Source organism: Hoplias malabaricus, chromosome 2 (genome assembly GCF_029633855.1).
Source record: "Hoplias malabaricus isolate fHopMal1 chromosome 2, fHopMal1.hap1, whole genome shotgun sequence".
NCBI classification, from domain to species: domain Eukaryota; kingdom Metazoa; phylum Chordata; class Actinopteri; order Characiformes; family Erythrinidae; genus Hoplias; species Hoplias malabaricus.
The window spans coordinates 65,536,004-65,548,419 of record NC_089801.1 but is presented as its reverse complement, the minus strand read 5'-3'; the positions used below and the strand labels follow the sequence as shown (position 1 = coordinate 65,548,419).

General features: G+C 43.7%; 1 protein-coding gene across 11 annotated transcripts in view; it reads left to right on the top strand.

Annotated features, from left to right (window-relative positions):
• The window catches only part of LOC136686865 (nuclear factor 1 X-type-like), a 125,008-nt gene that overhangs the window by 105,357 nt on the left and 7,235 nt on the right, over positions 1-12,416 (top strand). For 4 of the 11 annotated variants that reach the window (XM_066660903.1, XM_066660901.1, XM_066660904.1 and 1 more), the window contains 4 exons: positions 1,058-1,189; positions 4,143-4,312; positions 8,786-8,933; positions 11,566-11,657. In XM_066660903.1, the coding sequence (XP_066517000.1) occupies positions 1,058-1,189; positions 4,143-4,312; positions 8,786-8,933; positions 11,566-11,657 (542 nt within the window). The remainder of the gene's footprint in view (positions 1-1,057; positions 1,190-4,142; positions 4,313-8,785; positions 8,934-11,565; positions 11,658-12,416) is intronic. The other 7 variants (XM_066660913.1, XM_066660902.1, XM_066660909.1 and 4 more) reach the window with 4 other exon arrangements.

Below are 12,416 nucleotides of genomic sequence, written 5' to 3'. Positions count from 1 at the left end.
GATCCGCTGCCTGTTGGATTGGTTTTTACAGGTTTTTTAAATTGTGTTGACATTTAATCTGAGACAGACAGAAAAATTCCTCGTTAACTTTATCAAGAGAAAACACACAGAAATCAGTTTGAGCCTCTGCTTCACTTTTCTTTTACCTCATGAAGTCATACATCAGATCATCAATGTGAGAGCTAGGTTTTTGTCTCAGAAACTACTTCGAAACTCACCTGCGCTACAAAACACACCGTGTCCAAATAGTTCGACTCGTTGACACAAAGGTGTCTTCTAAACGTTGACTTGGTCTTTTAAAGGAGCACTAGGTAAGATTTAGTATTTTTGTTGGTCTCCCTCTACTGTTGAAGAACGTAATTAACTTTTACAGCACTGTTCTGAAATTGAGGGGGTTAGGAGGTGGGTGTGGTTTCCTACACTCTTCCCAAATTTACATAGTGCAGTTTCTGCAGTGCTGAGCTCAGAGGAGCACCAACAGAAGCCCTAATCCCACTATTACAGATCAGTGGAGCATCACAGTTATTTTTGAAGCTGTAATTTTAAGGGAAAAATATTACATAGTGTTACTTTAAGGGGTGTCTTTTATTATTATTAAATACAACCAAATTTTAAAGGGCCCATATCAGTGGAAATAAAAGGAATTGCACTGAAAACTGAGCAATATAAACAGAAATGTTTTCATCGTGCTTGTGATTTTACAACCACAATCACATGAATCCCACTGTAGTCTGGCCCTCTCTGTTCAGCCTCCCGTAGATTAGCCTCCTCACGTTCCCTGTCCAGTTTACCTCCAGAAACCACCGCAGTTGAACACTGCATTTTCCCTAGTATTTCTTTTTTCATTTTTAAATTTTTTTTTATTTTTATCCTAGTTTTATTCTGCTGCTGTTGTTGCCGTGGTGCTAAAAACTAGCGTGTTAGCTGTGGGGACCCCTGACTTTATTCACAGCCTCCATGTGGAGAGTATTATTAGTGAAGGCGCAGCGTGTGTAGTAGCTTGTTGTTTTTTTTTGCTGTTTGTTGTTTGTTGTTGTTGACGTGTGGTCTCTGGCAGGGCTGTCCTCTCCCGGGTCTCTAAAGAAGCCGTCGGGGAAATTCGATTTCGGCGCTCTGTCGGCTCAGACGAGGTCCCCCCGCATGGCCTTCACACACCACCCACTGCCCATGCTGGCGGGAGTGAGACCAGGTGAGAAAAATAATAAAATAAAAACAAAAAAAAACTGAAATCCTCCCCAATCCCAAAAGCTCAAACCCCCCTGAAACATACGGAGAGGAAAAAACAGGGAGACGAGTAGGGGCCAGAGCCCATGACGTGTCAGGACGCCATTAAGTTAAGCTGTAAGAACAGTATGTTTTGGGTTCATTGTGGTTATGATGTCACAAGCATGACCACAGGCACATATGTAACATATTGTTATTGAAGTGTACTGTAAGGAGTATGCTCCCTATACTTAAAGAGTAGAGGCTGGGGAGCCAGTGTAGTCAAACACTACTGGAATGAGACCCGGGGTTATATTTAAACTGATCCCTTTCTCACCAGCATCCTGTGAGAAATGTGACCTACACACAACCTCCACAGACCTTCGGTGTCCTGATGTTGTGGGGAAATAACACCCGGTGGAAAAGTGCCTTTATAGAAGAGTGGAAATAGATTGTAATATGAAAAGTAATATGAAAGATGACTGTGGCTGTGGCTCTGCAGAGTTACAATGGTAGCATCCATCCATCCACCATTCTTCTACTCTTCATCCTCCCTTCTCCTCCCTTCTCGCCTGTTCCTCTCTTCACCCCTTTCTTCTGGGTGTTACAGTCTCTCACCAAAAGCTTAAGACATGGCACAATGTCTTGATGTGTCTGGTCTTTGTCTCCCGGCGCATCAAATTCTGAGCAATAGCATCTGTTTTATATTTTATCTTAAAGTACACACTTCAGTGAGCACTTAGTCATTGGAAATGTTTCCAACACGGTAACTAAGCTACTCTTTAAAGTCCTCGCTGTATTCTGTTTAACTGTTTGCAGATACGCTCACATTCGACGCCAGTTGTTTGGGAGTCGGACTCTTGTGCTCTTTGCCAAACATGCTCCTTTCATTTCTCATATTTGAATTAAAATATGAAGACTCCCTGAGTGAATATGAGTCATCCTGGAGATTATTTGTGGTTAAAGACAGAGAGAGTGAGAGAGGCAGAGACAGTGGCAGGAACATTCAGAACGCGTCCAAATGCGTAATTGATGCGCGACCTCTTCTAGAAGTCTAAAACCGAGTGTTTTGGTCTTTTCGTCTTTTTATAATTAGCCACTGAGCCCGTCGTTGCTGTTTATAAGCCACAGCGATGCTGTCATTCAAACTGGCACAGGACAGGGGGAAAAAAAAAACGAAACAAAACCAAGTGTCAGGCGAGTGGAGGAGGAGAAGATGTAGCTACTCTTATCTTCTCCTTCTGGGATGTCGAAGGCAAAGCCGTTGAAACAGCGTGATAATCACGTTAATAAAGTGACGAGTCGCGCTACAACGGAGAGTGAAGTCTCAGGGGGGCGGAGGGTGAAATGTGCCCGTTCTGACCCAGTAGGGAAGAATTCCGAAATTCCCTCCTCCGTATTCCCAACATTCCCAGATGTTTAATCCTGACCAGCGGCCTTGGGGGAAGGAAAAAAACAACCCAGAATCGCAATCCGTTCGGGCCTGGCCGCAGCCGGAGAGAGCCAATTAAGAAAAGGTCACGAGGATTCGGAGCAGTTTGTTTTTAAGTGGATTATAAATGTGGATGTGATTATGAAAGTTGGTCTCATGCAGAATGCAGTGTTTGTGTTAAGCTGTCGGCAAGAGAGAGAGATGAGTGAGTGAGTGAGTGCTGAACACTGTTATTTACTTTTATTTAGTGAGTAATGGATTGTTCTGGAAGATGGAAACAATGCTGTTTATGCTGTGTCTGAATTTGCATGTGTAAGACAAAGAGAGAGAGTTTACATTTCTGTTACATTGGATCATTCGCAGTAGAGTGAATTTTCTCCACTCAAATCTGTACATTTATTTCCACACGAAAGAAATATATTACACCAGCACACTAAGTGCTGAAAGTAAACAGAAAGACGATGCCTTGTTGACGTCATCATTCAGTTCATGTGGAAATCCTGTATTCACTGGAATGAAGTCATTTTAGCGCATTGCTCTTTTCAGTGTGTTGTCTATTGTGTGTGTGTGTGTGTGTGTGTGTGTGGCTGGGAATGGTTACCTTTGAGAGAAAACAAAGATCCAGAGAGAGAGAGAGAGAGAGAGAGAGAGAGAGAGAGACAGAAACACAAATCAAAAATGAGGGATGATGAGGGTTCCCCAGTGGTCCCTATTGTTGTGAGGTTCTGAGGTCAGTGTCTGGTGATGCCACAGCAGATCATGCCTAGGAGTTTATGAGAAAATATCTGTGCTCTCACTCCCTCTCACTCTCTCTGTTGACGTTAGGATGATCCACCCCCCCCACCTCCTCCTCGTCCATCACTCACTGCAGTGGTCACCTGAGGGTGCTGTCAGTTATGGTGCATTTACATTGGTCGAATGAATGTGAATGCATCACCTCTGCTGTTCCCTACAACATCCAATTAAGTCTAAGTCAATAATCATGTTTTAAATGCTTTTTTATATATATATTTTAAATATAAAAACATCATACTAATGTGTATTATTGCTCTATGATAAAGGATCTGTGTGTTTTAATGTCACTTCAGGAACAGATGATTCAGACTGAGCTGTAGACTCTAATCAGTCTAAATTCAGCTACTTAACCTCAAAGTTTGACTTCTGTCCTGATGGAAGTACTGTTCTGTGGGCTACGATAGCTTCAGGCTTCATGTGTTCTGCAGGATATCTGTGTCACTCTTCAAAAGACAGGGGCCTTGATTGGACAGGACTAAAATTAGAGGATCACAGGAGAAGTTAGGAAAATAGTGATGGAGTGAGTGAGAGAGGGTGGGGGTGTTGTTTAAATGTTACCACATACACACAATTAAATACACATTTATGATTTATATTTCAGCTGATGAACACTCACTCATTACAAATGAGGAAATGTTCTGTTGATTTTCACACATGAATTTTATCACTCATCCTCAACCATTCTTTCTCTCTCTCTCTCTCTCTCTCTCAGGGAGTCCCCGTGCCTCTGCCTCTGCCCTCCATTTTCCGTCTCCCTCCATCATCCAGCAATCGAGCCCGTACTTCACTCATCCCACCATCCGCTACCACCACCATCAGGATCCGCTCAAGGAGTTTGTTCAGTTCGTCTGCGCCGATGGTACAGCGCAGCCAGGCGCTCAGGTAACACACGAAAATACATGTAAATAAAGCCCTTCACAAAGACATTCGCACTCACAGGGCTCAACCTGTTACTGAGCAGGATTTCCTTCAGTCACAGGTCTTTATGAAACTCAGTCTGAGTTTAGAGCCACTCTGGGGCTGTATTACACACACACACACACACACATCCCGTCTCTGATCTGACTCTCAGTCTCATCTGTTTCATCACTATAACAAGCATGTTTAATGCCAGCTTTAACTTGCAAATGCTGTTATTTGTATTCAAACTGAAGAACAGCAATGTATGGGACACCTATCCTGGTCCAATACATAGATTCATTCATTCGTTTTCTGTAACTGCTTCATCTTGTTCGGCAGCACCGTGGGTCTGGAGCCTGTATGGAGACATTGGGCGCAAGGCAGGAACACACCCAGAACAAGCACCACACACACCCATTCACTAACACACACTCTCACTTGTGGACAATTTCGCAAACCTGTGGACACTGTTGAGTCGGCAATCCACATACCAACATGTGTTTTTGGAGCGTGGGAGGAAACCGGAGCAACACACATTCTGGTACATGGGTTGACGGTATGAAAATGTCCACAAGAGTGAGTGATCGGGTTAGAGTGTGACATTTTACACAGCTGAATGTGTGTGTGAGTGACTGGGTGACAGTGTGACATTGTCCACAGGTGAGAGTGTGTGAGTGACTGGATGAGAGTGTGAAATTGTCCACAGGTGTGAGTGACTGGGTGAGTGTGTGGAATTGTCCACAGGTGTGAGTGACTGGGTGAGTGTGTGAAATTGTCCACAGGTGTGAGTGACTGGGTGAGTGTGTGAAATTGTCCACAGGTGTGAGTGTGTGAGTGACTGGGTGAGTGTGTGAAATTGTCCACAGGTGTGTGTGTGTGAGTGACTGGGTGAGTGTGTGAAATTGTCCACAGGTGTGAGTGTGTGAGTGACTGGGTGAGTGTGTGAAATTGTCCACAGGTGTGAGTGTGTGAGTGACTGGGTGAGTGTGTGAAATTGTCCACAGGTGTGAGTGTGAGAGTGACTGGGTGAGAGTGTGACATTGTTCACAGGTGTGTGTGAGTGACTGGGTGAGAGTGTGACATTGTCCACAGCTGTGAGTGTATGAGTGACTGGGTGAGAGTGTGACATTGTACACAGGTGTGAGTGACTGGGTGAGTGTGTGACATTGTCCACAGGTGTGACTGGGTGAGTGTGTGACATTGTTCACAGGTGTGAGTGTGTGAGTGACTGGGTGAGAGTGTGACATTGTCCACAGGTGTGAGTGTGTGAGTGGCTGGGTGAGTGTGTGACATTGTCCACAGGTGTGAGTGACTGAGTGAGTGTGTGACATTGTTCACAGGTGTGAGTGACTGGGTGAGTGTGTGACATTGTCCACAGGTGTGAGTGACTGAGTGAGTGTGTGACATTGTCCACAGGTGTGAGTGTGTGAGTGACTGGGTGAGAGTGTGAGTGACTGGGTGAGTGTGTGACATTGTCCACAGGTGTGAGTGTGTGAGTGACTGGGTGAGTGTGTGACATTGTCCACATGTGTGAGTGTGTGAGTGACTGGGTGAGAGTGTGACATTGTCCACAGGTGTGAGTGTGTGAGTGACTGGGTGAGTGTGTGACATTGTCCACAGCTGTGAGAGTATGAGTGACTGGGTGAGAGTGTGATATTGTACACAGGTGTGAGTGACTGGGTGAGTGTGTGACATTGTCCACAGGTGTGACTGTGTGAGTGACTGGGTGAGTGTGTGACATTGTTCACAGGTGTGAGTGTGTGAGTGACTGGGTGAGAGTGTGACATTGTCCACAGGTGTGAGTGTGTGAGTGACTGGGTGAGAGTGTGAAATTGTCCACAGGTGTGAATGTGTGAGTGACTGGGTGAGAGTGTGACATTGTCCACAGGTGTGAGTGACTGGGTGAGTGTGTGACATTGTCCACAGGTGTGAGTGACTGAGTGAGTGTGTGACATTGTCCACAGGTGTGAGTGTGTGAGTGACTGGGTGAGTGTGTGACATTGTCCACAGGTGTGAGTGACTGAGTGAGTGTGTGACATTGTCCACAGGTGTGAGTGTGTGAGTGACTGGGTGAGTGTGTGACATTGTCCACAGGTGTGAGTGTGTGAGTGACTGGGTGAGTGTGTGACATTGTCCACAGGTGTGAGTGACTGAGTGAGTGTGTGACATTGTTCACAGGTGTGAGTGACTGGGTGAGTGTGTGACATTGTCCACAGGTGTGAGTGACTGAGTGAGTGTGTGACATTGTCCACAGGTGTGAGTGTGTGAGTGACTGGGTGAGAGTGTGAGTGACTGGGTGAGTGTGTGACATTGTCCACAGGTGTGAGTGTGTGAGTGACTGGGTGAGTGTGTGACATTGTCCACATGTGTGAGTGTGTGAGTGACTGGGTGAGAGTGTGACATTGTCCACAGGTGTGAGTGTGTGAGTGACTGGGTGAGTGTGTGACATTGTCCACAGCTGTGAGAGTATGAGTGACTGGGTGAGAGTGTGATATTGTACACAGGTGTGAGTGACTGGGTGAGTGTGTGACATTGTCCACAGGTGTGACTGTGTGAGTGACTGGGTGAGTGTGTGACATTGTTCACAGGTGTGAGTGTGTGAGTGACTGGGTGAGAGTGTGACATTGTCCACAGGTGTGAGTGTGTGAGTGACTGGGTGAGAGTGTGAAATTGTCCACAGGTGTGAATGTGTGAGTGACTGGGTGAGAGTGTGACATTGTCCACAGGTGTGAGTGACTGGGTGAGTGTGTGACATTGTCCACAGGTGTGAGTGACTGAGTGAGTGTGTGACATTGTCCACAGGTGTGAGTGTGTGAGTGACTGGGTGAGTGTGTGACATTGTCCACAGGTGTGAGTGACTGAGTGAGTGTGTGACATTGTCCACAGGTGTGAGTGACTGGGTGAGAGTGTGAGTGACTGGGTGAGTGTGTGACATTGTCCACAGGTGTGAGTGACTGAGTGAGTGTGTGACATTGTCCACAGGTGTGAGTGTGTGAGTGACCGGGTGAGTGTGTGACATTGTCCACAGGTGTGAGTGACTGAGTGAGTGTGTGACATTGTCCACAGGTGTGAGTGACTGGGTGAGAGTGTGAGTGACTGGGTGAGTGTGTGACATTGTCCACAGGTGTGAGTGTGTGAGTGACTGGGTGAGTGTGTGACATTGTCCACAGGTGTGAGTGTGTGAGTGACTGGATGAGTGTGTAATGGACTGGTGCCCTGTCCAGCGTTTCTGCTTTGCGCCCAGTAATTTCAGGAAGGTTTTGGACCCACTGTGACCCTGCTGAATGAATGAATGAAGATTCTGTAAGTTACATTTATGAATAAATGAATAAATATGTACAATATGAGTAAAGAAATGTAGATTTTGTAATAAAGTCCCAGAATTACAGACGAATGAGACGAGAGGAACTCATCACACAGTAGTGTAAGGTGGATAATAGAAGCATTACATCAGGGGTAGTGTTTAAGATGTTGCATTTTCCAGTAATACACAGATTCTTTATTGAAGAGTTATAACTGATTATAATACATTTTAACACCACTGGCACGCTCATACACACAAGACACAGGGAAAAACCTCACACACTTCACAAGCTCTGCTGCGATGATTCTAACTCTTAACCTAACACCGCTGCTCTCACACACTCTCTACTGTCTGCACAGAGAAGGAGTTTATCAATAAATTTCACTTTCTCTCTCTCACTCTGTCTCTCATTTACCTCCTCTTACTTTGGACGTTCCTGTCATCGTTGCCCTCTGTTCCTCATCTTCTCATCTTCTGAGCTGGTACTGTGTGAGTGATATCTGGATGGCCCGATCCATTTAGAAAGCATCCAGGGATTAGTCTCTGTAGTTAGGAGAGGTGATGCAAACAGACATTATCCACAGCCTGCAACAGTAAGGTGTGTTGTCAGATGTTAATGATGAATATGGAAATGAAAAGAGAATATTCACAGTGAAAGGGTTTCACTAAAGTATTCACAAGCTGTGAAAAATAAGTGATAAAACAAAGTTAAACATGAAAGTAGAGCATTGTTGTGATAGGGTAAAGTCAAATACGTTGCCATTATGTCGGTTCCTTTTTAGTGTTAAGTTTTGTTATTTATTAATGCAGAATCCTAGGAGAGCACTTTACATAAGACAGATACATGACACAGTGAAACAAGTGTAGAATATATATGAACCAGACAAGATATACACAGGAACGTAAATACACACGAGGACAGAATAGACAGGACAGTAAAGCACTACTCTTTTGAAAGACTGAAGCAAACGTTAGTGGAGGATATTATTTCAGGTGAAGAAGCTGCGCGGGTGGTCTTTAGCCTTTAGGCTTTATAATTCAGATCAAGACTGGGGCAAAAATCTGGATCGGGACATCTTTAGTGTGTGTGTGTGTGTGTGTGTGTGTGTGTGTCCTATCACCTTTCACTCAGTGTGTGTATGTGTCTGCAGCCTAACGGGAGCAGTCAGAGTAAAATGTCCGGCTCTTTCCTGCTGCCTCCGCCTCCTCCGGTGGCGCGGCCGGTGCCCCTCCCCATGCCCGACCCCAAACCCAGCCACACACACCCCGACGGGGGATTCGGCTCACCCACGTCACCCTGTAAGTGTCCCCAAACCCCCGGACCCCGACAAGAACCCCCCCCCAAAACACACTAACTCAACCCCTTTAGAGACCTCAGGAAAGAATTCCATTAATTTCTATAGTAAATAGTTTAATAGACTCCAATTAAAACCAGACCTGGACTGAAAAGGATTTTAAAGAGTCCATACCATGACAAGCATGTGGAAGCTTAGCTTCAAAAACAGTCTAGTGTGAAGCCCTTGTGGTTGTTATGTCACAACCATATTTAAATATTACTGCCCAGAACTGTCTAGCATCCCGCATTCACTCTGCAATGATAACAATGGCAGTTCTTGTTAGAGTGGAGGTGTAGAAAAACAATTAAACCTTGTGCTGTTCCTGACTGTCAGGAAGAAAATGATTTTGAAACAGCTTTTGAGTTTGTTTGACCCCTCAGTTTGTTTTGTATATTTAAAATGGCATTTTCAGCATGGGGCGATCAATCAGAGCAGCTCATTAACAAATATCAGACTTAAAGGCACGGTATCAGATACAGTTTATCACCAATGAATAAATAGAGGCTGGTCAGTGGTGCTCATAATATAAACAAATAGGTTTAATCAATTTTCAGGAACTTTGACCAAGGTCTGACTTATTAAAGAATTTACTCTGTTGTAGTTGTAAAACAAAAATGATTTAAAATGCAGGCAAAAGGAAACACCCCACATTGATCTGAGTGAATTACAAACTGTAAGGGGCTCTGAGCCATGACCTTGAAGTCCAGAGCTGAATAGTTAGCCTCATAACCCCAAACTCTAGAGGCAAGAATTCATTAAGCAGAGTCTCTGATTATTCTCCTCATTCTTCTTTTTCTTTCTCTTTCCACCATCTTTCATTTCTCTTCATTCTTGTCCCATTTTTCCATTGCCTTAATTCATTGAGATCATAGGTGCTTTTATTTTATCTCAGTCATTATTATTTATATTCTAATTATTACCAGCATAAGCCATACACTTACAGTCAGCTGGAGCAAATAAATAAATAGAAAATGGCCGCTTAGAAAGCTTTGACTTTCTCATCTCACTCTCATCTGTTTTTTTCTTTTTGTTTTCCATTTCCTATGCTATCATTTTCTCTGCTTTTTCTCTCATCCTCCCTTCCTCAGGAGATCAAATTCAGGGCAGTTGGCATGGACTCCAAAAAACCCCACAAAAATCAAACAAACAGCAAAACCAACAATAAACTAAAAGAAGTAAATGCATCAATTAATAAACACAGCATCCTACGCTTCAGCCTTTAAAAGTAACGCCAAATCAAATTGACATATTTTTGTTTGTGTGTGTGTGTGTGTGTGTGTGTGTGTGTGTTAGGGTGACGTTGGGGTTTGTGTTTGGGGGGGTGACCTGTGAAAGAGTCGGGCAAAAAGACAAAGCTAGGCCTTACGAACTCCCAGAAGGCACTTGGATGAAGACCCCTTTATTTCTCTCCTGTTTCCTTCTTCACATCATCTGCTTCCTTTCACACATTTAAAGTGTTTCTTTACATCTGTTTTCTCATCCTCACCCAACAGCACTCACTTTTTTCTGACTGTACGTGTATCTGTAGTTTTAGAGTCTCATTTCACTGTGCCCGGGGCTGCACGATATATTGTTAGGTAATCGTTACCTTGATTTTGGACTTCGCAGTACTGTTCAACCGAACGATCCACTATCCCTAGTAACCAGTCACAGATGAGTTTCGGATTGTGTTGATGTAAACTTTACTCATTTATTGATATTGTTCAGAACAAGGTCAAACCTGGGCTCCCGCGGGTTTAACATATTGTGTTTGATCTTGTGATGTCACAGCCATCCAAATGGCTCTGGGTTGGTAGAATGGCTCTTCCACCAACACCCCACCACCATCATCCCATCCACCCATCACTCAACACATTTCTACCTACTGCCCATGCATTAGCAGCACTATGAACAGGTGTATTGGTGTGTCACGTGCACAGTTGTGCAGCCTTGTGTGTGAAGGGGGGACCCTGCTAATGACTAAAACAAATCACGTTTTAATAAACTTCACTTAATAAAATGCAGCGCTAAACCTGCACTCCTAGTATTTTCTGTCAATATCCTGGAGCCCTCCTTCTGCTCCTTTTATGTTTTACTGCCATTACTCTTACATTATCTTAGACATACAGTATATACACAAGTGCGAATACAGCCACGCACCCACACACTCACTTGAAGAGTTAAACCCACACTCCTCCTCTTCTCATGGCTTCTCTTAGCTCTACTTAATCTCACCCACATGAAACTCCCTCTGACATATTTAGCCTGAATTTGGAGTCCATTGTCTGCAGCTGCCCTGAATTTGATCAGTTCAGAGCAAACAAAATTCACAGCTTCCCTCTTAATCCCTCTCAACAAATCCCTCTTATTTGCAACCTATACTGAGTGAACACTGAAATAAAAAAAAATTTATACTCTGTCATGTATAACTTTAGTGTCTCCAAAGAAAAACTCCCTGAAGTGCTATGAAAAAAACAGCCCCAGTGTTATTTCATGATGTTTCAGAGTGAAGACAACTGAGATCCATCATCAGAAATATGATTCTGTTGAGATGCTGTAGCATAGCTGTAAATAACAGGTGTTTGTGTGTGTGTCACTGTGTGTGCGTGTTTAAGCAGCATACTCCTCGCCAAGCTCCTCAGCTCCCAACAGGTTTGTCGGCATCGGAGCACGGGACAACTTTCTAAACATCCCACAGCAGACACAGGTGTGTATAAGGGCACAGACACACACACACACACACACACACATCAGTATGTTTCAGTTTAGTGTCAGTAAGGGCTAAGATTGTGCCGGTAGCTGAAGTTTAGATTGTTTGCTTTTACGAAAATACAAGATTAAGGCCAAATTGTTTTTATTAAAATTGCAGTAATTTGAAGAATATATAACTCACTGCTTTTTAAAATAACTCACAGAATTAGAACGCGTTTTCGTATTTGGCTGTGAATACAATGAGCTGACATCAATATTCTTGAAATTTCCTGTGTAATTTATAGTATATTCTTGTACAAATACACTATGATAAATATAAAAGGCCATTTCTTTACAGTAAATTGAGCAATCAGCTCAAAGTGAGATCAGATTAAACTGTAAAAAAGAACTTAAAAAATAAACACTAACACACTATGGAAAGATATTCAGCAGTTTCCAAAAATCCTAGAAAAATGAATAAATTAGAAAGCTGTTTGTGTGTTGATTTATCCAGACGGCAAATTTGAATTGTTTGTTCTTTAAATCACAGATTGCTGACAGCTCTGAGTTGAAGTCCCTTTTCTGTGATGAATTTGACTGTGTTGTGTGCTAAATTGGCTACTTGTGTGTTTTTGCTTGGATGTGGTTGATGTAGTGGTGTGTTATAAGCCAGATGTTAGTGTGTAGGGAGTAGGCCCTCAGGGTGTTTGGTTATGGATGCTCCTTGTGTGAATTTGGGACGCAGCCTGGCCCACAGCTGTTGAGCGCTTACCCG